This window comes from Phaethon aethereus (genome assembly GCF_964289735.1).
Source record: "Phaethon aethereus genome assembly, chromosome: 4".
Lineage (NCBI taxonomy): Eukaryota > Metazoa > Chordata > Aves > Phaethontiformes > Phaethontidae > Phaethon > Phaethon aethereus.
Window position 1 is genome coordinate 64,457,090 of NC_138578.1, and position 25,578 is coordinate 64,482,667.

Consider the following 25,578-nt stretch of genomic DNA (forward strand, 5'->3'; position numbering starts at 1 on the left):
TAGAACCTCATGAATTATCACTATAAATACATATTTTAAAAAGGAAAATAGAAATAACTATTAACAATGACTGAAAACAGAGCACTAAAGTTAACATACATTGCATGTATTGCAGGCAAGGCAGAGGCATTTTTTAAAGCTTTTGCACAGACTTCATATAATCTTAAAAAAAATATGCTGGCCTTTACAAGGTTCTACTTGCTGAAATAAAAACAATTTCAGTTCATAAAAAGTCACAAGACTTCAGTTTAAAAAAAGGAACAGTTCCAGCCACAGACCAAAAATATATATATTTTTTTAAAACTGGAAGAGTATGGTAATTAGATTATACAAGCATGGTCAGGCTTGGAACCTGAATATACTTCAGAGCAAAAGCTCAGAGGAAAAAAAAATATAAACTATTTGGTAACAAAAGTGTACTATATGTTGTGATACAAAAAAGGTATGGTGAAAATGTACCTTTTATACTAAAGCTTATACAAGTTCCTTGGTCCATAAAAACTATGTTGTGTTCATGTTTTCTAGTTTGCTCAACATGTATCCCAGCCACATTTTTTGTTTCTTGCCCATTAAAAAAACAGCTGAAAAATAGATTTTCAATAAAGTTCTTATGATTCGGATGTTTTTTTTTTTTATTGTGGCTTCTATATTTAAGATCAGCACTTGCAGGTAACAAGGTTCAAATAATATCACCTAAAATGGAAAGGTGTTTTCCCATGAAACCACAAAAATTGTTCAGTTCTCTTGAATGTAGCACTTAAAAGTCAGTTAAAGTCTAGACAAACAACAGTAGTTAGGAAACTACAGTTGCTGTAGATGATGTGACATTGGTTGGATTTGTGCTGACGTTTGTGTAACTTCCCTCGCTGTTTGTATTTGTTTCACTGGAAGCCATGAGGCTTGAGTTGGCTCTGAGGATTGCTCCAGCAGCACTGCAGTGTGGTCGTGGCCCTGGTTCCGGTGTGTATGTAAAGGTAAGGCTGGTGGAGTAAATTATGCCATCATTACGGACCAAAGTTACTGGAACCTGGACTGGCTGACGGACCCACCTCCAACCCTCTCGAAATGCAGAAATGTCTGGAACAACACATAGCATGCTCTCTGCGCATCTGAAAAACAGGAGAGTCAACTCAGCATAATAAAATTTAAGCCTAAAGAATAGAACAGAACAATTGGAAGGGACCTACAATGATTATGTAGTCCAACTGCCTGACCACTTCAGGGCTGATCAAAAGTTAAAGAAAATTATTAAGGGCATCATGCAAATGCCTCTTAAACAGCAACAGGCTTGGGGCATCAACCACCTCTACAGGAAGCCTGTTCCAGTGTTTGACCACCCTCTTGGTAAAGAAACGTTTCCCAATGTCAAGTTTGAGCCTACCCAGATGAGGCTTTGAACCATTCCCATGTGTCATGGCACATGAACCAGGGAAAAGAGATCAGCACCTCCCTCCCCACTGCCACTTCTCAGGAAACCTTAGGAGCAGAGAGTTCGCCCTTCATAGGACATTACTTCCAGCCCTTTCACCAGCTTTTTTGCCCTGCTCTGGACACATTTGAGTCCCTTCACACCCTTCTTAAATTGTGGGGCCCAGAACTGCACACAGTGTTCAAGGTGAGGCCACACTAATGCTACATACGGTGGGACAATCACCTCTTTTGACCAGCTGGATGTGGTTTGCCCTCTTGGCTGCCAGGGCACACTGCTGACTCATACTGAGCCTGCTGTCAACCAGCACTCCTGGATCCCTTTCTGCAGGGCAGAAAGCATACACTTGAGTGTATACACATGAGCATACACTCTTCAAAGCATCCACTAAAACTTAATTGCCATAGAAGTAGTAGGAAATACTGTACCTGTACATGGTTTCAGCTTCCACATCCCCAAACCAGACACGTAAATTTGGAGTGAAGTTCTGTCCTGTAAGTTCCAACATTGCTACATCCCCGCCACCATTCAACTGGAAAGGGAGTGAATAGAAATAAGAAGCAAATCTACAAAAACACATGTATTAATAAAAACAAACACCCCCCTCAGGAAAAAAAAAAAAAAAAGAAAAAAATTCTTCACATGCATACAAGAATGGTAAACAGTGCTGTTTCTATCAGTTGGATCAAACTGAAACACACCTACACGACTGAACTGTAAAGAAGTAACACATGTAAAAGATATTGCCAATTAATTCAATATCCTGACAGAACTTCTAAGTTTTGATAGTGGCCACTTAGAACAGAAGTCAACAAGGCTTTGAAAACAAAGAACAAAGAATCTTTCAGGGAATGTGTTAGGACAGCTTCAAGTTTTTCCACAGCAGAATGCTGATTTTCTTAATAAGGTTTCAGTGGCTCTCTTTGATCTTTAATTGGCTGTTTTAAGAGCCAAAATCAATTTCTAAATCATCAAATAGAAGTAAAAATCCTAAGGATATCACTACCATAGTATTTTAAGAAATAAAATTCTTAATTTGTATAGAACAATATTAATATTACTCCTGTGATGGACAGGCTCATGTATTCTGAAATGTAGGTAAGAAAAATTATTGCAACATAAAGTAATTTTCATATTTATAAAGCTAGTAAGAATGTTTTCCTACAGTATTCCACAAAGGTACCATGAAGGTTAAATCAGTATTACAAAAATAATCTCACACACAAGAGTTTATTAAAAAAAAAACAAACAAACTTACCTGAAGACTTTCTACAACAGGCACAGGTGTCACTGGAGCATGGACCGGTCCCATCCCCTCATAAAATGTGTATTCTGCTTTATCTGTGCTAATGATTGTCCAAGAAGCTCCATCATTAATCATTTCTTTATTTGGTTCTTTTGGGCATGGAGTGGCCTTAGAAAGAAAGAAAAGCTTTAAACCTGACCTGTAGACTCATTTGCCAAGTCACAGAGCTAAAAAACAACTCAGCCAGTAACAATGTCTATTATTTCAAAAATATGTTTTTCCTCTAACAAAATGACCTAGAGAAAATCACATACATTTCAGCAGAACTAGCAGAAAACTAAAACTTGTGAGAACACTGTAACTCTTACCTATGATACTGTCACCTCTCCAAGCTTCTGTTTATTATTGGGTTTTGTTTTAGTTCAGCTTTCAAAGTTTTAACATTATTTGACAGCCATTAACAAACAAACTAGAGCAACTGGAAGTAGCTACTTTAAAATAGATCTATAGACTGAAATGGAATACTTTTCATTAGTTATGATTTACATCTGGCTAGATTTTTTTTCTTTTTAGAGAGTTCTTCACCATCCACAAAATGATGGAAAATGCAAGCTTGTATTGCAGTGTTTGTGCAAAGATATGGGAGAGAAGCTGAAATGACAACCTCACACATTGGTCAGAAACTTTCAGTCTCCTTGTAAATATTACTAAATTAGTATACATACATATATATATAGACAGAAAATACACTGACAACTATTTTTCATGGCAACAAAAGCTTCTCTGAACAATACCATCATCTAGCAACCAGTAAGGAAATTGTGTATAAGTTAAACACATACACAGAAAAAAGTGGACTCAAAAATTCTACTTCTAATACCTAAATTCTGCCTTGTTCCATTAAGCTTTAAGGATATCTATGTACGTAACCATAACCTTCACTCTTCAAAACTGTTAGATAAACTTCAGTTAGCGCGAATTTACCAGTTCAGATGAAAGGAAGCTAAGATCAAAGCTGCATTCTCATGTGGACTCTTCATTCTGATATGATCATGTAAGAAACCACTGAAAACAGCTTGCAAGGTAAGTGTGCAACAAGGACAGTAACTATAGATCTTTCCAAGCTTAAGACCCAACTAATATTTTTCTTAGAAACATATGGAGCTTCTAAATTACTAGTCCAACTTCAAAAGAGGAACTGTTACATACTATTTCGATGCATGACATTTGTCCTACAGGTTGACTGCAATTCCTGTTGCCATAGACTGACATACTTAACTCATGACAAATAAAACCAGGGATATCAAAAATTAATGACCCTGTACAAGATCCTTGACTGGCTTCTTCAGATCTGCTAAACCCCTGCCACAAAGTCGAAGGCAAATGCCACAGAATTTGTTCTGAAAGTTCTGCTATGTCAAAAATCATTTCAGGAACACATTACTCCTTCTGTCATAGAAAACCTTGAAAGATTATGATTCCTCTTCTTCTAGAGCAGCATTCTTCCTTGTCACTTCTCAATATAGCAGTTTACCTTTAGGCACTTTTCCCCCCCTCTCTTTCCTTTTATAATTACACTTTCTCAGCAGGAGGCACTGGAAGATTGAAATGCCTTAACACCATGGTTAGTATCTCATGTATTGACTGGCTTCACATGGAGACAGGATAGGAAACAAACAATTGCATAACACTAACGGACAAAGGACAGAATTCCCCAAGAACTGGTAAACACAACACGAACACAGACAAAAGGAATCCAAGGAATATAATATATTTGGATTAAAAAACCCCAAACACCAATAACACCTCCCCCCCAACCCTCAAGAAAGCTCTGTATTAAAGGATATTAAAGAAATTAAATTAGAATGGATTAGAAAAAGTTTTGTTTTGGTTTGTTTTGTTGTGGGTGGTTTTTTGTTTTGTTTTGGTTTTTTTTAATAGAATGCTAATTAAAGGAAAGCAAAAGGTAGAACTTAACAGTCATTCTCCTTTCAAAATGCACAACAGTCAACAGTGCAGTCCCCTCCCTGAGACTGCTGTTGCAGTCAGTTTTATTCCATGTCCTCCCCAGTGTGCTGGTAAAGTCAAATCTTCAAACTTCTGCATGATCCTAAGTTTTTCAGGTAGTTAAATGCTGTTACAATTGCAAGGATTTTATGTCCAGAAGGACATCAAAATTAACATAGAGGGCAAAAAAGGTGGTAATGAGCTTCAATTTAGATAAAAGTGATATTTCTAAAGAAAAATTCTATAAATGGTGCCCATAAAATACTGAACTGAGAACTGATAGTTACAAGGCAGGACCCTGGAGTCACCACTGAAAGTCTTCTGAAATCACCAGCCCAACATGCAGTGGCAGCTGCAAGAGGCAACACAGTGTTGGACACCATCAGAAAAAGAAATTGGTAACAACGTATCAGGTATTATTTTGCCAGTGTAAATACTCTGTTCACCTAATTCTAGAATACTGTGTGCAGTGAAAAAAGAGAAGGTACAAAAGAGGCAACTAAAAATCACCAAGCAGCTGCTGACCTTATGAGAAGAAACTGAAAAGACTGTGACTCTCCAACTGGAGAGAAGAAATTAAGTTGTTGATGGGTAAAGTGAATGCAGAACTGTTGCTCACTAAATTTACAAAACTGGAAGTAGGAATCACTCAAAGAAACTATTAGATCATTCAAAACAAATATAGCAAAAGTTTACTACACAGAAGACAGGAAACCTCTTGAAATTTCTGCCACAGAACACTGCAGAAAAAGAGAGCATCAGCACATTCAAAAGGAATCAAACTGGTGGACTACACATCTACAAAAATGACACTAAAAGACAGGGTCAGGGATACAGCCTTTAACAGCCCTCAATACAAAAAGTGTGGATGCTGGCAGAGTATAAGTGCATTGGACCACATAAAGCAGCCAGATCTGCTTCCTGTAAGCACCACCTCCAGTTGCTGCTGTTAGATATAGATAGGCACTATGCTCTGATCCAGTAAGGCATTACTTCTGTTCCTTCTGTATTCTCCAGAATACAGGGACATCTTTAAAAAGATCTGGCTGGTACCTCAGCAACAGAATTTCAGGAGTTTTGTAGGCTCATGCTGATCTGCTGACTTTTTACAGCCTTTCTGCTTTAAGCCTCTAAGGTCTCTATACTGGGCTACTTCCATTCACGCAGGAGAGACTTGTCAACCTAAAGTGAACTTTGGGGTTTTTTTGGTGTGTGTGTTTTTTTGTTTTTGTTTTTGGTTTTGTTCTTTTTTTTTTTTTTTACAGTGACCACAGTTTGTCTAGACTCCTACTATAGGAACTGTATTCAACAGTAAATGCTTAAAAGCAGGCAGGTGAATGATGCCAACATGCCTGTTTCTCTGGTCTTGGTCTTCTGGTCCAAAGGAAAACACACATGAAGAGGGACTTCTCTCCTGCCACTGGCAGAAACAGTTTATCTTCCATAGTGATTTCACCTACCAAAGAGTGATAACCATCCGATGTGCAAGTTAACAGATTTCATTCAACAAGTGGAAGCAGCAGGTACCTATTCCACTAAAGGAATTCAGAATAGTGGGTTGTCCTTTTATCTAAACCCTACCCATGTGGAAAGTTCAGAGCTCTTATCAGATTAGGCTCCATGAGTGCTGCAGAAACAAAGAGTGGTAGGATGTCCTGGTAGTCCCACAGGCAATTCCAGGATGTTGAACTAAGGCAGCTGTCAGAAAAGCAGCAGTTGCTTCTTCATTCAGTTGTTCTCATAAAGTAGTTTGAGAAAGATAAAATAGTAAGGCTGATCCTGAGTTATTGCAATCCCCATTTCATAGCTTTCTCCTCTTCTTGACAAAGGTCCATTCTCCTTCACAAGAAAATATATTGATAGATATATTTCTGCTATGTGCTGCAGATAGAACCAATAATCTAGTCCCTTCTGAGCCACAAGTCATGAAAGTGTTTTCTGAAGTATGAACAAAGCTTCTCATATTGTCTTTCCATTGTCTCAATTCAAGATAGAAGTCAATCGAGCCTTTACCAATCCATCTTGACCCTTCAAAGGGAAATTTTCAGAAAGTTAGCTTCCCCCTTTCCTACCTCTACCTTTCTTACCCAGGAAGCCACAATTGTTCTCCTAAGGAAGTCCCAAGTCTTTCCCGAGTGTGGTCGTCTTCCTGGAGCACACCATTCTCTCTCAATACTCTTTGCTATTTGAGCTGCCCTGGATGCTTAAAGAAAGCTGCAATACGTAGGTAGGTCTGAACTTGGCCACAGCCTTGTTACTCTGATGAGAGTTAACAAGCTGAAAGTCTGCTAAAAGCACGCTAACATATATGAGACTAAACCCACAATTTGTTAGCATATTGTACCAGTTGTCAGAAAAATTGTACACTGTGTGGTTTGTGGTGGGGTTTTTTTTTTGTTTGTTTTTGGTTTTTTTTTTTTACAGCTCTCCCTAGGGGTTCATTCCTGTTACAGTAACTTGCTAGGGACATTTTCCTCCACCTGCTGTAGAAACAAATACTTGAAGACAGAGACAGTTACATTCTTTACAGACAAATCAAATTTCTGTGGCTTTACAAATTACTGTGGTCAACTGCCATAGCAGTTTATGCTCTTAGCCAAGAGCAAGACAGCGCAACTCTGCTAAAGTTCACCATGAAATAAGACTATCATGAACTCTATCATTTCCTATTTGCTGTAATCTAGAAATGGACACAAATAAGTGGTGCAACTCCACTGGCATATGTCAACATGTTAAGCCACAGTATCATGATTGCATGCACAAGTTCGTAATGTGTTTCCATTTCTTCCATTGAAGAAAATACAGTTCATTGTCTAGAGAGACATGGACGAAGGGTATGAGGAAAGAAAAAACAGATTTGGAAAGGGAGACAAAGTTTGTTGCTTTCCATCCTCTGGTTTTTTTCCAAGACAAAATCTTAGACTCACATTCAAAACCAAATGCAAAACTGGCATTCATACATATTTTGGGAATATTTGGGAAAACTTTGCAACCACGCTAGTCATCTCTTGAAATAGTTTTAAACAACTCACTTGAAATTGGATAATTCTCTCCTGGGAAAGGCACAAATACATTCTCTCAGTGTCTTTAAGGTAAAATGCACATTTATGGAGCTGCGATACTGGATCATCTGCATCCAATAACGCTGTTTGTTTATCTACTTTTCGAATTATCTGTGAATGAAAATTGTACATATATATTTAGGACAATTTCTGTACTTCATTACATTGGAGATTACATATGTACTGTTAGTAAAGGAAGTGAAAGGTCTTTTTTTCCATGCCTCCTGTTTTAATACCAACATTAGGTTCATAATTCTCAATGGTTTTGAAACAAGAACACAACACTGAAGTGACACTCAGCACTACAGCTTCAATGTGCTGCATGCATATGTATATTCTATCTTCTTTGCTATAAAAGTGGGGGAAAAAAAACTTTAAGCTTCAGCAAAATCTACTCTTGTTCCATTTCCTTGTACAAAAGAGCAGTAAATCAAGCATTAATAAACTTCTACAGAAGCTTCCACTGTTGACAGCATCAACAACATTCTGTGGCAGACTGGTTGATGAACGAGAACAGTTAAAAATAAGGATTTACTTTAAAGGTATTGAGATGTCCTTAAGTACAGTTTTGCAAGCACAACAATCATAGTGTATCTTAACAATACTTGGTCATTAAATATTACTTAAAGACAACTGCAAATAACAATTGTTCCTTATGTCTGGCAGTTCAGTGAAAAAATATCTGCTGATTTAATTCAGATCTGTTATACTAATTTATTTTTAAAAATTAAAAAATTAATTCCCTTACAGACAGTGGAAACCTGTAGCTTGGAATTTTAACTCAACTTCTAGAAAAAAGTTTAATACTTCATTTTATGCAACATCAGCAGAAGCAGCAGCCAAAGCGCTTGAAGATTTCTAAGCCGACAATCAGAAAGCAATTCTAACGATAATAAATCATTTCTAATAATAAAATGATAAAAGATCATTTCTAATGATAATAAATGGCGTTATTAGCAATATAAGTTTCAAGGTTAACTTGTTTCTTTAAAGTTCTTTGCATTAACTTATAAAATGTCTGCAAGTTACCTTTTAATAGCATCACCTTCAATCAATCTTGTAAGGCAGCATGACAAATGTTCCCAATAACAAACAAAACAGGAACCTTTAGCCTAATTTGTTTTCATCTATTTCTACCTACAAATAAGGTTTCTGGAATCATAACTTATGGCATCTCCTTTCGGCAATCAGAAAATATTAACATGAAGCCCACAAATAAATTGAGATCCTCTTACTGAACTCCATGTGCACTGAACCAGATCAGTAGTAATCAGGTCTGGATTTTTCTGTCAAATACCATGATTTTAAAAAAAAAACCACAAAAAACCTACTGAAATTATCGTTTTATACCATTTACTCTGAGCAGGCTATCTTCTTCCTTAGATAAATTTGATATTGGGAGGGAATTTCTCATTTAAATCCTAGTAAAATAAGTCTGGGAAGGGGAATGAAAACCTGCCTGCAGGGAAGGTTGGTTTTACATTGATGCATTTTAAAAATTGCTTCTGGTTAAAAGTGGAATTAGCAAAGCCTTGTATGAAATTCATAATGGGCTGACAAACCACAATTTCACAGAAGATCTCATATGAAGCATTGTTTATTATCAGTCACATAAAATTCTACTTAGGCTGGCATTAAGTGCATAAAACAGGAGGAAAAAGAAAAATTTAGAATCATACTTAAACTTATTTATAAAAACCATTACTGTGTATCCAGCAATAGTTTGCTTGGTTCACAAACCTTAACTGGTTATAATCAATTTTGTATCTTTGACAAAGACAAAGGCTGAAATTGTCTCTTTATAAAAAAAAAGTTATTCTAAAGGCATTTCCAATGTTCCGTATTATAAATGGACAGTATTAGTAAGTGTCCAAAATGCTTTTGCAAGCTGATATCGGTATAATTATGTATCCTTAGAAGTACACAGAAGTGCTTTTAGATTCAAATCAGCAGAGCATTTTTAAAGATGTGCTTAAGTCAACAAATGGAATAGTCCTACTGGCTGCGAAGACTTTACTCAACTATTCAGAATCAATATTCAAAGTATTTTGCTACACTGGGACCTACATTACTGTTTTAAAAATAGACATTTTCTTAAGGACAGCTTGCAGATTAACCTACTTTGGCAGGTTTGAATGCTGAAAATTTCCCTATGCTTATTTTACAAGCTGTTCTTTGCTTACAGAATTAATCTGCAGATATAAAAATACACTTTTATTAAAATGAATGCCATTTTCCATATAAAACAAGTATTACCAAAAGGAAACATACAAAGCCAAAAATTGTAAACAATGCATACCCAATTATGCAATCACATTAAGTAGCCATCTACAAATTAATTACAGCATTGGAGAAATTAAACTGTACCAGTCTTGGGAGTGCCATGCCAGTAACTGAGCATACAAGTTTGACAGTCTGCCCATAATGAATGTAGCCATCTCTCACTGTGAATTCTTCTCCTTCTGATTCATCATCATCCACTGCATAAAACAGGAATTTGTTTTAATCATGGAAAAAATTTGTTTTAAATCCTGAAAAAATGCAGGACTTTTTTGTGGGGATGGAGAGAAACAAAATATACTGCTTCATTTTTACTTACAGAGGTGAATGTAAAATGCTCCCCACTGTTGTGAACTGGCATGGAAATTACCACCTTCTACGTGCAAATATCTGGTGCTAACTGTTTGGGATCGAAGTCTATTAAATAGTGCCACTTTTGTCCCTGACGCAATACATACTGCAAGGAACACATACAGACTTAAGATTATAAAACTACCTCATTATTACATAGAAAAGTAGCAAAAAGTCACAAATACAGTAAAATAAACTGATGAATACTGGAAATCAAGACATATTTCTCAACTATTGGTTAATTCAGAAAATATTTATATTTGTGACAGACCACAAAATCACAAAATTACAAGTGGGATAACATACAGTGTCTGTTCTCCAAAGGCATGCTAGTTCACAGAATTTTGCCACTTAGCCAAATGGGCCAGTGCATGCCAGCTGAAAATTCCTTCTGTTCATAGTTCTCCAACAACTGATCTTTAGCTTGCCCTTGTGAAGTACTTAGACAACTTTCAGTGGTCATTTGGAGTATATTTGAAATATAAAGAAAAATTATTCTTACAAATCATGATCAGCTGAAAGGAAGACAGACACAACTATGTAAAACTGTAACCATGCAAACTTGAAATTTTCTCAGATCTGAACTTACTTATCATTCACGAGAGAGAAATGTTAAGTCTGCTCCCCTAAAAAAAATAAATCAGCAACTAGCGTTTTGCCATCAAAACAGGCATGTTTCTTGTACTCGGTTCATATTTACTATCAAAGAATGCTTGGTTCATATTCACTGTCCATCAAAACTATCTGTCTGAATACAAAGTCAACAGTGCATACTCTGAGCCCACGGGCGTGAACTGCACAGCAACAGATTGCCTTTAGTCATGTGGCAAGCTAGCGGCCCCGAGATCCACATTCCATAGGTGAATGGGTTCCAGCCCAACACAGATGGAAGAGCCTTTTAAAGCACTAGTGAAGAGAGAGAGAAAAACAAACAAACAAAAAAGGGTATCTCTTGAGGTGCTCCAGTGGTACACAGGCAAAAAAGTTTGGAGGAAAAGCAAAAATGCTCCCAATTATACATCAGCACCAGAGATATCTTTAGTTGAAAAACACGGTAAGCAAATAAATCTGGGTGAAATATCACCATACAGATTTCTTAACCAATTACTTAAAAGTAACCATGCAAAAGATATTAAAAATAAAAACAACATGAAAATGGCATGAGACAGTAAGAAGGTGGCTGTGATGTGACAAAGTGCAGTTTGGATAACATGATGCTACTCATTTATCACAATCTGAAAGCTTTCTCTTTAATACTGATCAGATCATGGCAGCTTAAGAGATCCAACAGCCTAGAAAGCTGAGGTAGAGCATTCTTTATGCATTTGTCTACAAAGATTCATTCCTCAGAATAAAGGTTTTTTGGTGGACCTTTTATATTTACTGAATAATTAACTGTGCATAAAATTCAGTGTAACCCATCTATATTGGAATACCTTAAAATACACTGACGTGTACAGTTCTGAAATACATTAGAAAAAACAGAAATTGAAAATTTCATTGCATTTAGTTTGTAGTCAGACCTTAGAATAAATAAGATAAAATTCATAGGAGGCAAAATGAATTGCTACATAAAGAACTGTAAAATACTTACAGTCTGCATTTTTCAGTGACTGTTTCTTTTTAGAAGGTTTGGAGATGACTTTGATCCGTTTACTGAGGAACACACCGATGTCGTCACTATTGCCATAGAACATTTTTACCGATAACATGAAGTGCTTTCTCTTGTCTGAGTCTGATATGTATAATGTTTTGGCAGTGCAATAATTCTGTAGGTGAAAACATGCTGTTGTTTCTTCTTTCAAGTCAACCCAGTTCAAGAAATGATGTATATTTAATCATGAACAAAATAGGAAAACTGATGCAATAGTTTCTAAAACAGATCAGAAACTGCTTTTTCCATCTCTTCCATATGGATCTTTTATGACTACTGTTTAGCTTTGTGAAGTTTAGCACCCAACTTCTGTGCCTTAGCGTCTTTCTTAAAGACCCTTACCAGTACTGGAAAACAGATGATTAAGACTACAGCTGTGTCAAAGCCATCTCTGAGTAGTTAGCACTACTAAAAATTACAGTTTAGTAGAGCTATACAGGCAGTAAGTTGGGCATGCACAAGACACTGCCTGTGCAGAAAACACATTGAGCCAAAGTTTTCCTGAAAGGACAGGAGATGATTGGGTTTTGAAACATCAGAAAGTTACTTTCTGCTAAGTGTTTACAGTAGGTGACAACAGGAGCTTAAAAAAAAGAATCTCAAAGATAACTTTTATTATTATTTTCCTATTCAGCAATATATGAAGCATTTCTAAGTAGACTGTACTGGAAATACTAGGTAGCTATAAAATATTGCTTAATAAAACAACCAGCTAAAATGAGCACTCACGTGCTGCCAGTTCTATTCCACTATATTTATTAAGATGTTATTTTAACTGTATTTTTATGCAGAAGGACATAAAGACCACTTCCAGCAGCAGATGTTGTTCAGATACTTCCTTGATGGGATTATCCATTCACTCAAGGCAGGAAGAGGGACATGGAGTTCAAGCCAGAAACCTTACTTCAGTTAATGATTGATGCTTACCAAATAAACTAACAGTTTACTGACTCTGAATCAACAACTTACAAACAAAAGGTTAGTACCCTGCTATGATCCCATGAACCAAATCTACCTGTTAAATTGTCCTAGATATTTCTGAGGGATTTTTTAAAACCACTTACGTAATATCTGTTACAGTGTAACAAAAGTTAGCAAAATAAGCAAAGGTATTCCTTGAAATATGCACCATGTAGCTATAATATCCTTTGCAGTAATCTGAGTGGTTTATTACAATTCTACTACCTTTCCTTCCAAGTTCAGCTGCTGCATTTCTTGGTCGCTGTTTCCTATTCCAATGAAGGCGCAAGGCTGCGACTCTTGCTCAGTGCAACCATCCCGTTCCATTTGCTCTTTTTTTTTCTTCCACCCACTGCCCATAAGATACACACATGGAGGAGGACAAAAGAACCTGAAAATGAAAAACGCATTATGAGATTACACACTGCTTTCAAGAAAATCCTGAGACTGAAACTGTTGTGTACCCAAAAATTTCTCAGCCCGTTCACACTTTGCATTCGATTTTATACATCCACGCCTTTCATTTGCCTTGAAGATTTTCTAAAATGCAAATCAAAAAAAGAGAAAAAGCAAAAAAAAAATCAGCATTAGATGCACTGTCACTGAGTATCTTTCCAGTTCAATATACGACAGGTAACAGTCTGCATCTCTGTAAAATGAAAACGCTCTCTACACTTACAAAGAAGAGATTCTCAAAGAAAGTAAAGAAGCCTGGAAAGTAACGAGCATTTTGCTTTGTAGGTGCCAAACATGATGCAGCGATTAATACACACAGAACAGTTCCACAAACTAATTTAACAGACAATTGCTGACTACAGTTCCTAAACATGTAGTGTTTCATCATTAGTAAGGAGGGAGTCTGTTCTGTTCAACCTCTTTTCAGTTTTGAAAAGGAATAGATGATTTCACATCTTCATCAGTAACTGCAAAAGATACGATTTAGTCTTTAGCAGCACTGACTGAAATCAGTCTACATGCTACTAACAGCAACATGTTCAAAGTTAAATGCAGCATTAGCACACAATGTATTGGTTGAAGTATCTGCAAATTGTTAAAATGCAAATTGTAATCACTTTTGGTTTTAGTTTAGCCAACAGCTGCAGTGTTTCTAGTTAAGATCAAAGTTAAAGCAGAATGAGTACCTCCAGTTGTCAGGTAGCTAAAGAGGCATGAAGGGAGAGCATAACTGAAAGAGCTTTTAATTACTGCATTTATTTCCATTTGTCAGAGTAATGCTTAACTTGGCACTTCTGAAATATAGAGGTAGGTAGGGTTTTTTTTTTTTAATTTGGCTTGGGACAACTGAATTCATGGATTATTTCTATTAAGCACTATATAAACCCTGACTAGTGGAAGTCAGCTTTAGTACAAAAATCAAGTCTAATACACTTCTTTATCACACCTATTCAGCAAAAATATCTTTAACAGATATAAAATGCTTTTCTAAGTAACAGAATTCTTAACAGATGAAAACAAAGTCATGAGTTAATCACATAATAATAAAATGCAAATACTAAGAATCCATATAAATAAATGCAAAGATTTGTAACCATTTCAGTTAATGCACATTCTTTGTTAGAGAAACAAACAATAAAATTTTAATTTTTACTGCAATACAAAATGTCTCGGTGGTTATGATAACGAGCAAAAATTACCCCCTGCAGGTGAAAAAAACCCCAACAACCCACAACCTTTCTATCTTGCCAATAAATCCACCGAGAAAATTTTTCACTTAATTTTTCTCTTTTTAACACACAACAAAACTGATTATATACCAGTATGCATACAGCTCAAATATCCATGAACATCTTTCAAAAGTATCATGCTGTGGTTTGAAAAAAGACGGCCTACAAAAGAGAATTTGTAGAAAGCACCTTGCTATGTGACATCAAAAGATCTGCATGTTCGAGAATCCCATTAGTTTCTGAAACTGCTCCTACAGATTGCTTTTAAACTTAATAATTCTAAACAAATAGAAACAAATGCTGTATTTTCTCCATTATGATAATCCGTTTCAGCAAAGACTTATACCAATTATTTGCTCCTTTTACTGCCTTCATACTGTTCTGCAGCATAGAAATTTTGATAAAGATGGAATTATGAATTAACAGAAAGCCACTTGTAGAAGCAACCTATTCAAAGTTTCACAACTAACATTTTTTCATGTGCTTATTACATCAGTTTTAACTATTTGTATTTTATTCTTTGGGGTAATTATGGGTCATATGAAGGCTCTGGATTTTTTTTGTCTTCCAATTTGAAAATGCAAAACACAGAGAACCAAGGCAGCAAGTAGAAACTTGTCAATTCACGAGGCAGATGTTTCCTGATGGAACTGTCAACTTGAGAAACTACACAATAAACTACCTCAAAAATAAAATTTAACACTTTTGCAGTGGCAGCACAAGAGAATACTTCCACTAGCCCAACCATGAATCATAAAGTTGAAATGTATAGTTGTCTGACATTAGAATGGGTTATTGAAACTTTATTGCTATAAGAATAGAAGTTCTGAAATTTGAAAATCGCCATGAATAGAAAGAGTAGGCAGTAATAAATGTATCAAACAGCAAACACTGTGTATCCCCTTTTTACTTCTTACCTTCTGCTACCTGACCTCTGTTCCAGCTTTCTTCATGAAGATGCTGAATGATGCAGTAGGAGTATGTTTAAGAACATCATGAGTTTCTGTTGCATGATAATTAAATCCTCACCTTCCTACTACATTTTTTTTACCTCAAAACCAGGAATGCATTTCCTACTTTTCAATTGCATTTATTTCAAACAGCACAGATAGCATGACCTAATTTCCCTCAAACGCTTCTCTACCTTAAAGGAAAAATGATCTTAAAAGGACTTTTGTTTGTGAGGGAGACAGTTCAATGACAATGGTCAAGATCATAAAATTCCTATTGAAGTACAAGGTGTATATTTCCTTTCTACATGATCAATCTAATTTGTACACCCTATATCACCCCACATCTGGAGTAAATACCACAATTGTTGTTAAAAATCTATTCTGAGGCTCATCTACTGGTTATGGCAACTTTCAGCTTGTTTTAAGAAAACAGAAAATCAAAACAAAGCAAGAAATAACAGCTTTAGCATTACACTAAGAAAACTTCTACTGTAGACAACTGTGATCACATTTTAAAGAAATATAATAGATATACACACATATACATGGGGTGGGAAAGAAGCAAGAGCAGAAGAAAGAGTCACGTTTTTATAGGACTGACCAGGGGTCAGGCAAGGGCAATGATCATGCCCCAGTACAATTCAGGAGGCCTACAGTACTTTGCTATCCGAGACAGAGGAAACATGACAGTGGCTTATGAACAATACTTTTCAAATGGGGGTTATGAACTAATTCCAAAGTTAGGAAATGCAATTTGGGGGGAGGGGTGGGGAAGAAACTTCAAGTAACAGATACATTTATACAAGAGTTGATCTTTTGGAAACAAACTCACATTGCCAGAAAAAGCACACCACATAGCTAGTCAGCTTCTGAACTCTCTAACTTGAGTGACAGTACAAGATCCTTCCAATAAAGAAATTATAAACAGACTAAAAATTAGTATCAGCCTTTGTTACTGAAGCAAAGCTTTGCAAAAAAAGAAACCAACCCCTTGTATTACAAGTAGGTATAGCACCATAAAGCAAACATCACACATTTACCTTTCTTCCTCATGTACTCTTTTGTATTTGTCTTACTGAAAAAAAATCGGTTTTTTCATATCCTTTTTCATTTCAGCTTTATTCTAAACCAAGTCCTCTGAATAACTATGGCCACTAGATGGCAATGAAGACCTGTAAGAAACAAGTTTTAACCAATAGACAAGACAAAACAAGCCACAACAATTAATGCGCCCTGTTTAAATTAGAGCACAGAGAAAAACCTTGGAAAACTATGACTTACTGAACAAATAAAGAAACTTTTGAAGCTGAGAAAATTGTAAGTTTGGTTAAAACTACCAAGCAAGAAGAAAGAGTCTGGACATTCACAATTTCAATGGGTTTTCTTACAGCCTCTTCCTCACCCTTCAGTATGGACAAGTACAGTCTGGGGGCTTCTTACTTCTTATTTACAATTGCAGAAACTAATGTATAGAAGAGATTAATTATAAATTTTCTATCCAATATAGTGCAAGTAAAACATGAGTATCCTCATATATCTAATTTCCACAGGGGATAAAAGAAAATGTCTTTGATATGTATAAAATAACTGCTGGGAACAGGTTCCCTCATTAATAAAACATTTCTGATGTAAATAGGAATGTAAATTTTTACGTGAGAGGCTGGCTTTCAGATAACTATAAAAAGGAAAAGAGAAAAAAAAAATCACCTCCCCAAAATAAGTGAAGTAATTTAGGTGAAGTAATTTCCAGTATTACTGATGGAAAGTAAGGTAGGACAATGTTTGGTGGAACAAATGAAAATACTCTTCCTTCACCCTTTGATTTACAGGGCCTACCTCTTTTTTTTAACCACAAGACTAAAGTAAGACTAAGTAGGAGGTAAAAATTGTTCTGAAGTATTAATCTGACCTATAGTGAAAAGAACATTATGTCGGAGGGAAAGGCAGATGCGTCTGGTTCTTCTGCGCTTGTTCAGAATTTTCAGTACAAGAAGTAATGGTGGAAAATCATGTAGGATGTAATTTCCTCACTGGATTTGTAACATTTTCTCTTAATAGCTCTTCCCTATACCATGACCAGACCAGCAATTCCTTGCTGAATGAGCAGTAAAACACCAGAGGACATTCTCCTATGCAGTAAATGCCTAACAACTTGATCTAAAAAACACGTGAGATCTGTTAGGGATCAACTCTGAGCTCGTTCATTATGGGAAGTATAACAAACAGGAATGTCTTTCCTGGACAAAACCTATTCCACACTTGTTAGAGCTGCATGATGAGATGCAGATTCAGTGCTTCCCACTTGTTGATATAAAGCACAGTGACTGAACCAGTGTAACATTTTGGGATACCAGGTCTCTGCAAATACTGAATGTATTTGTCATATCTTTACACCATTTTTCATAGACCCCTAGTTTCTCAGAAGAGGCTCTCTGCAATGCTCCTCCTATGCATCTTCCAAGAATTTGTGATCAGTGTAATTAAAACAATGGCTAATCTTAAATGAAGCTAACATTGGGACTGATATTAGCCATGAAAGGTCGGAGGATCAATCTCCAAAAAGTAAACGGTGTCTCCATAGTGCCTTCTTGCACTGTATTTCACAGGCCATTCAAGTTTGGAAAGACTTGTATTACAGTGGTCAAACATTGGAACAGGCTGCCCAGGGAGGTGGTGGAGTCACCATCCCTGGAAGTATTCAAAAAAAGTGTGGACGTGGCACTTCAGGACATGTTTTAGCGGCCATGGTGGTGTTGGGTTGATGGTTGGACTTGATGATCTTGAAGGTCTTTTCCAACCTTAATGATTCTGTGATACCAACATCCCCAGGCTCAGTAACTCAGTACAGCAAACAGAAGCAAGCTGTTACTCATCTGTTCCAACAGATCTGTTCCACCAGACCAACTGGAAACTGAACATTTTTCCATGGCAAGAAAATCAAGCTGAGATTTGTTTAAGGATGCTCGCCTTTATTCCAAATGACTTGAAGGAAAGAACAAGATAATTTCTAATGTTTTCTGAGTCTCAACTGCAACAATAGAAAGTAGAATAGGTTGAGTCTTTGGCACCACCTGGTAAATTGTTTTAAATCAGACAATCACCAAAGGAGAAAACAATATTCCTTCAGTCAATTCCGGCCAATCAATAGAGAGAAAATATGGCACTTCAAGTAAAGAAGCCACCTTAACTGAACTTGCCAAGAAGTAAAGGGTAGAAAGTAAAATAAGATCTTAAGTCATTGCTACCTAGTTCTGATGCACTCAATGCTCTTTTCAAAACACAGGCTTCTGTTCACAAAGGTTTGCTTTTCCAAATCATCCAAGTCATCCTGTGTTCATCCTCCCAAAGTCTTTGCCTTCAGGAGGATTGAGAGGTGTCTACAAGCTGGTTTTCTTTAGGTTCAGGGTGACATTAGCAGGGAAGTTTTTCCTTTGTACCTGCTGGACAATTCCGAGTGAGTGGAGGAAAGAGGTGTGTTTGTCAGTGACCCACATTGTTCTGAGCATGAAACTACTCAGAAGTTCCCTTTCCTTCTTAGGAGCTGAAAGAACTAACAACATCCACTAAAGAATTCAACACAACAAATGAAAAATCATCAGGTGCTAGAGTCCTAAGGATGAAGCCATGGATAAGCCCTGGAAAAGGCTATGCTCTCAACAAGAGCATTAACCAGAGGCACACTCAGTTCAGTGAAGGGAAATATATAAGCAGAAATTACAGGAGCTCCTTCACTAACGCTGTAAAACAAGATGCAGCTCGACCATTCTCAGGCTAATCAGTAGTGATAATGTTTAAACTCAGAACAGCACGTAATCCACAAACACCAATCTGGTTCACAGTCTTTGAGGAACTATGTCTTGGAATCCAAAACACTTCAGTCCTTGAAACTGTTGAATGTTCACACTGTTCAGACGCTGAAGAGAGAAGTCTCAGCAAATCGTAAATATTGAGAAAATACAAGAAGCACAAGCCAAACACCCACATTCATCAGGACTAAACATCACCCAAGTCTCTATCAGCTGAATGCCTTTGAAAGATGACAACCATCTAATAGGAAGCATTAAGCAAAAAGTTTTAAATTCAACTAAAGTCCATCCCTGGGCTTCTTTGTTAAACTGAACAACCTTAAGTTTGGGAAGAGTGAGGCTAATAACAAGAGCCAACTCAAAAAAGAAAGAAGCTTCCTTTCATTACTGATATTTAGGGACAGGTATCAAGAACACTTACAACCCAAAAAGTCTCCATCCATGTGGCGACAACCCAGAATTGTGTTTCTGTGAGGCATATTTAAACCAGACCGCACTACGTGAGATCTGTGCCGTCTACAGTGAGTTTTCTAAAGAGTATTTCGCCATCTACTAAGCCTCATCAACACTGAAAGGTAGTTATTGTGCTAACCTTTTAATTATGCCATGCATAATTAATGTTTATCAATGATAAATATTTTCCATGACTTCACAACAAACAAGGTTTAAACACTGAACAGAAGGTGGAATTTTGTTTAGGGTTTTCTTAAGTTCTATATTTACTTAAAAGACATGTCAAATTGAAGAAATAATTCATTTTATAAATTGCACTATATTACTAACTAAGAATTCAAGTTAACTGATTCCTTATGGTTCAAAAATTAACCAGATTATACCCATGCCATAATGAAGTCCCATGGAAAACATGGAATTTCTCCATAAAAACAGATTTGAAATCGCTTTCTGTCTATAAAGCAGATTTATGCAAGACAACTCACTTCAGAAATGGTATTTAATGTAAAAATGGTGAAAACTTGACTGACCAGTCACATAAAGAAGCCTTAAACCTTTACTAATTTTGCTCAGTCCAGCAATATGAAGAACCAAAGAACACGTTCTGCTACGAATAAAACAGAAGCAATTAAAATAAATCAAAATAAAAAAAGAATTATGAATTAGCGTCTTTCTGTTTCACTAAGTACTTCAGGGCACACATGGATCCAAGGATTTAATAACTGGCATTTTTCTTTACACTGTAACAACAGGACATCATTACTAAGCTAACAGTCTGTGAATCAGCAGAACAGTACCAGAGACAGTCTAAATGGTGTGGTAAAACACAAGAAAAACTAAAATATTTAAACTGAAAAATGAAACCTTAGTATGTACTCCAAACTTTCACTTCATACCCACACCAGAATGGCAATCATTTCACCATCGTATTATAACAAACATCCAACCATTTTCATTCCTAGTTGTCTTTTGCAAAGCTGTGAAATTCTCTACACTCATTTGACATGCTTCCATTTTTAAAGAGGTGAATCTGAGATACCTTTTGTAAACAAATGAGGTCATGCTGAGATAGGCAACTGAACTGCACCTCACAAAATCCTAGGTGGTAAAGGAATGCCTAATTCCAGTTAGCAATCATTTCAAGCAGTGAGAAACCAATGACTAGTTTACCGAACTTTACCAGTACTTCGGTAATGTATGTACCACAGTGACTTTTACAGCATCAAGTGAAGTATACACATATATTCAAAGCAACAGGAATTTACGGCTATGCTATGAAATGCACACAGGAGCTTTCAGAAACTGTTAGCAAAAAACAATTTGAAGCTTTGCCCTGTATTCTTCAGAACAATTATGTAAGTTTTCCAAACAGTAATGGAAATTTTAATAATCAAAATTACATTATCTTTTTATTTTTTCCCTTCTTTTGATGCAATTTGTTCTCCAAAATAATGATACACAGGACAGCTTTGCAAAATGTTCCTGCCCTCATGAACTGCTCTGGCCCCAGGAGAACAAACTCACTGAAGTTACAGATACACTGTTTAGAAAGTCACTTTCTTATCTGCAGGCACACCCCTTATTTTTTGGGAGTAATAGGCTTAACTCATCTGCAATGACGATGTAACTCTTGAATGACAAAAAAATCTGAGAATATAACAGAGGTCCCTATATTGTCATGAGAAATCTTTTCTGCTGCTGAGCTTGCTGCAAAGGGTTAAAGTCATCATTTACTGCTAATAAGGCCTTGCACTGCAACCCTTTTGCATTTAAGCGTGGCAGTGACTAAGAGAGCTGTGTATTTATATAGCAGATACACAGCACACTTGTTTGCTTGGGTGCCCTTCCTCCTTCCTCTCTCACTGACTTCCCATTTGATTCTCACCAAGAATTTCAGAAAGATCTAAAAAGCACTTTGAGTAAACCATTCCACAGAGCCGCAGAACCTTGACACTGCCCAAAGGAAAGGACTTGAGACACTGGCTAACAGAAAAGACGACACATATTGAAAAACAAGTACTCAGGCACAGGATATTGAAGAACAGTTGAAAATATAGTCTGCATCTCTGCAATTCACAGACATCATGGGGTGTGATTTAGATTGACAGCAATGAACCAAGAACTTTGCAGGCTTAATTCTAACATTCCTGTTTTCCAACACTTTCATACTTAAATATGTTAAAATCTCAAATCTCAGAAAACTGTGAAAAACAATGATGTAACATGCAGACAGCATGGGCAACAAACAGGAGGAGCTAGAAAGCCACCATGCTGCTAGAAAGCTATGACCTGGTCACCATTACTGAAACTTGGTGGGACAAATCCCATGACTGGAGTGTGGCTACTGAAGGCTACAGGTTGTTCAGAAGGGACAGGTGAGGAAGGAGTGATAGAGGGGTTGCCCTCTATGTCAAGAAATTGATAGAGCGTGAAGAACTGTCTCTGAAGAACAGCCATGAGCAGGTTGAAAGCTTATGTGTAAGAATCAGAGACTGAGGCAACAAAGGGAACATTGTAGTTGGTGTCTATTACAGGCTGCCCGATTAAGGTGGGGCAAGACTGCAGGCAGCCTGGGCTGCAGTGATCATGCACTAGTAGAGTTTGCAGTCCTGAGGGATATGGGGCAGGCAAAGAGTAAAGTCAGGACCATGAATTTTAGGACAGCAAACTTCCAGCTCTTCAGGGAGTTGGTCAATAGGACGCCCTGGGAAACTGCCCTCAGGGACAAGGGAACAGAACAGAGCTGGTAGATCTTCAAGGACATTTTCCATAGAGCACAAGAGCTCTCAATCCCCATGTGTAAGAAATCAGGAAAGGGAGGCAAGAGACCAGCATGGTTGAATCGAGACCCACTGGTCAAACTAAAGGGCAAGAAGAAAATGTACAGGCAGTGAAAGCAGGGAGAAGTACCCTCGGAAGAGTACAGGGACACTGTGTAGGGATGGGGTCAGGAAGGCCAACGTGCAGCTGGAGCTGAACTTGGCAAGGGATGCAAAGAATAGCAAGAAGGGCTTCCACAAGTACATCAGACAGAAAAGGAAGGTCAAAGAAAGTGTATCCCCCTCCAAGAGCAAGACTGGCAAACTGGTAACAATGGGTGAGGAGAAGGCTGAGGTACTCAACAACTTCTTTGCCTCAGTCTTCACTGGCAGAGTCTCTTCCCACACCTCTCGAGGGGATGGACTGCAAGACAGGGGACTGGATAAGCAAAGTCCCTCCCACTGTAAGAGAAGATCAGCTTCAACACCACCTGAGGAACCTGAACATGCACAGGTCTATGGGGCTGGACAAGATGCATCCCAGAGTTCTGAGGGAGTTGGCTGATGTAGTTGCCAAGCTAGTCTCCATGGAATTTAAAAGTCCTGGCAGTCAGGTGCTGTCCCTGGAGACTGCAAAAAGGGAAAAGTTGAACCCATCTTTAAAAAGGGTAGCAAGGAGGACCCTGGGAACTACAGACTTGTAAGCCTTACCCCTGTGCCTGGAAAGATCATGGAAGAAATCCTCCTAGAAGCTTTGCTAAGGCACATGGAGGACAGAGAGACAATTTGAGAAAGCCAGCATGGCTTCACCAAGGGTCAGTCTTGCCTGACCAACCTAGTGGCCTTCTACAATGGAGTGACCACATCAGTGGACAAGGGAAGAGCTACCGGTGCCGTCTATCCGGACTTCTGTAAGGTCTTTGACACAGTCCCTCACAACAAGCTACTCTGAATTGGAGAGATATGGATTTGATGGGTGGGCTGTTCAGTGGATGAGGAATTGGTTGGATGGTAACATCCAGAGGGTAGTGGTGGTCAACAGCTCAATGCCCAGATGAAGATCGGTGGTAACTGGTGTCCCTCAGGGGTCTGTATCTTCATCAATAACATAGTGGGAGCAAGTGCACCCTCAGCAAGGTTGCAGACAACACCAAACAGAGTGGTGCAGTTGACATGCCTAAGGGACGGAATGCCATCCAGAGGGACCTGGACAAGCTTGAGGAATGGGTCCGTGTGTTGAACCTCACGAGGTTCAACAAGTCCAAGTGTAGGCCTAGACCTTGCACCCCTAGACCCTGCACCTGGGTCAGGGCCACCCCCACTATCCATATAGGCTGGGGAATGAAGGGATTGAAAGCAGACGTGCCGAGAAGGACTTGGGGGTACTGGTGGATGAAAAGTTGGACATGAGCCAGCAATGTGAGCTCGCAGCCCAGAAGGCCAACCGTATCCTGGGCTGCATCCAAAGCAGCATGGCCAGCAGGTCGAGGGAGGGGATTCTGCCCATCTGCTCCACTCTGGTGAGACCCCACCTGGAGTCCTGCGTCCAGCTCTGGAGCCCTCAGCACAGGAAAGACATGGACCCGTTGGAGCGGGTCCAGAGGAGGGCCACAGAACTGATCAGAGGGATGGAACACCTCTCCTATGGGTACAGACTGAGAGGCTCCAGGGAGACCTTACTGCAAGAAAGGTGGGGACAAACTTTTTAGCAGGGCCTGTAGCAACAGGACAAGGAAAGGAATAATGGTTTTAAACTAAAAGAAGGTAGATTTAGACTAGGTATAAGGAAGACATTTTGTATGATGAGGGTGGTGAACCACTGGCACAGGTTGCCCAGAGAGGTGGTAGATGCCCCATCCCTGGCAACATTCAATGTCAGGTTGGACGGGGCTCTGAGCAACCTGATCTAGTTGAAGCTGTCCCTGCTCACTGCAGGGGCGTTGGACTAGATGACCTTAGAAAGTCCCTTCCAATCCAAACTATTCCATGATTCTATGGCTTTACACAACAGTGGCAAAAGAAAGGTTAGAACTTCAAAACCATTAATGTGCTGCATATGTGGTCTTTTGTGGTAAACAAATATTAATAATACAAAGTATCTGAAAACTAACCAAATACTACGCTATTTTAGTGAAATTTAAGGTAGAAAACTATCATTAAAGAAAATTCTATTTCATCATGACAGGACTAGAAATCTGCATATGAAGGACCATCCTATTTGCTTCTACTAGTCACGTAATAAAAAAAATCACATAGCTAAGACTGTGGAAAATTCACCTTTGCCTGAAGACCTTTCATCGTCATGTCTTCCTGTAGATTCTGTCCCTTCAAAAACTACCTATTATTGTAACTTGTACTGTATTGCTTTTTACGAGAGAACATTTATCATAAATACAGTTAAGATTGACCTGTCATTCTTTTTAAAGCTATTATAGATCTGCTTCAGAAAAGTATCTTACTGAGGCTAGCAATTTCCCTTTCATATTAATTTGAAATTACTGAGGAAAAAAACCTCCTCTACAAATAGACACCGTCCATAACCTTGTTTACTCTAGACTTAAAATAGAAGGTTTAAAATTGGAGCCATTTTAGTTCAATGGAAGAAAAACTTCACCGATGAATAGAGAACCTGTTGGTAGAAATAGGCATCACCATATTGAATGCCGCAGGTTTGCATCATTTGTTACATAATTAAATCACTTACGAAGACACATTTTGTTTTACATTTCTTCAGACTATAGTACAATGAGGAATTAATGTGCTACACACCAGACTACACACTATAGTTTCCCTAGCTGGGAGCCGTAGAGGGAAGCCAGGAAAGAACAGAGGTTTACCTTTTTTCATTTCCGTATGATTTCTGCGCAACTTTCGCATGGAGTATTAGGACTGTTTGATCACCTCGCTCCTTAAGGTAATTTCGCATTGCTTCC

The 25,578-nt window shown here is 37.8% G+C and overlaps 1 protein-coding gene across 2 annotated transcripts; it reads right to left on the reverse strand.

Annotated features, from left to right (window-relative positions):
- Positions 1-628: 628 nt before the first annotated feature.
- On the reverse strand, positions 629-25,578 carry RBPJ (recombination signal binding protein for immunoglobulin kappa J region). 2 transcript variants are annotated; one of them, XM_081999236.1, is made up of 9 exons: positions 25,483-25,578; positions 13,215-13,380; positions 11,970-12,144; positions 10,344-10,481; positions 10,112-10,224; positions 7,715-7,855; positions 2,688-2,843; positions 1,858-1,961; positions 629-1,109 (listed from the first exon to the last, which is right to left on the reverse strand). In XM_081999236.1, the coding sequence occupies exons 1-9, from the start codon at positions 25,569-25,571 to the stop codon at positions 794-796; spliced, it is 1,398 nt and encodes a 465-aa protein (XP_081855362.1). In that variant the 5' UTR covers positions 25,572-25,578; the 3' UTR covers positions 629-793. The 2 variants fall into 2 exon arrangements, with proteins under 2 accessions (XP_081855362.1, XP_081855363.1); XM_081999237.1 differs by lacking the exon at positions 2,688-2,843.

Coding starts and splice junctions, on each gene's coding strand:
- RBPJ (XM_081999236.1), bottom strand. CDS start 25,571: ATGCGAAATTACCTTAAGGAGCGAGGTGATCAAACAGTCCTAATACTC. Junction 13,381..25,482: donor TCATACGGAAATGAAAAAAG/GTAAACCTCTGT, acceptor TTTCATTTTCAG/GTTCTTTTGTCCTCCTCCAT. Junction 1,110..1,857: donor GAAGCTGAAACCATGTACAG/GTACAGTATTTC, acceptor CCTGTTTTTCAG/ATGCGCAGAGAGCATGCTAT.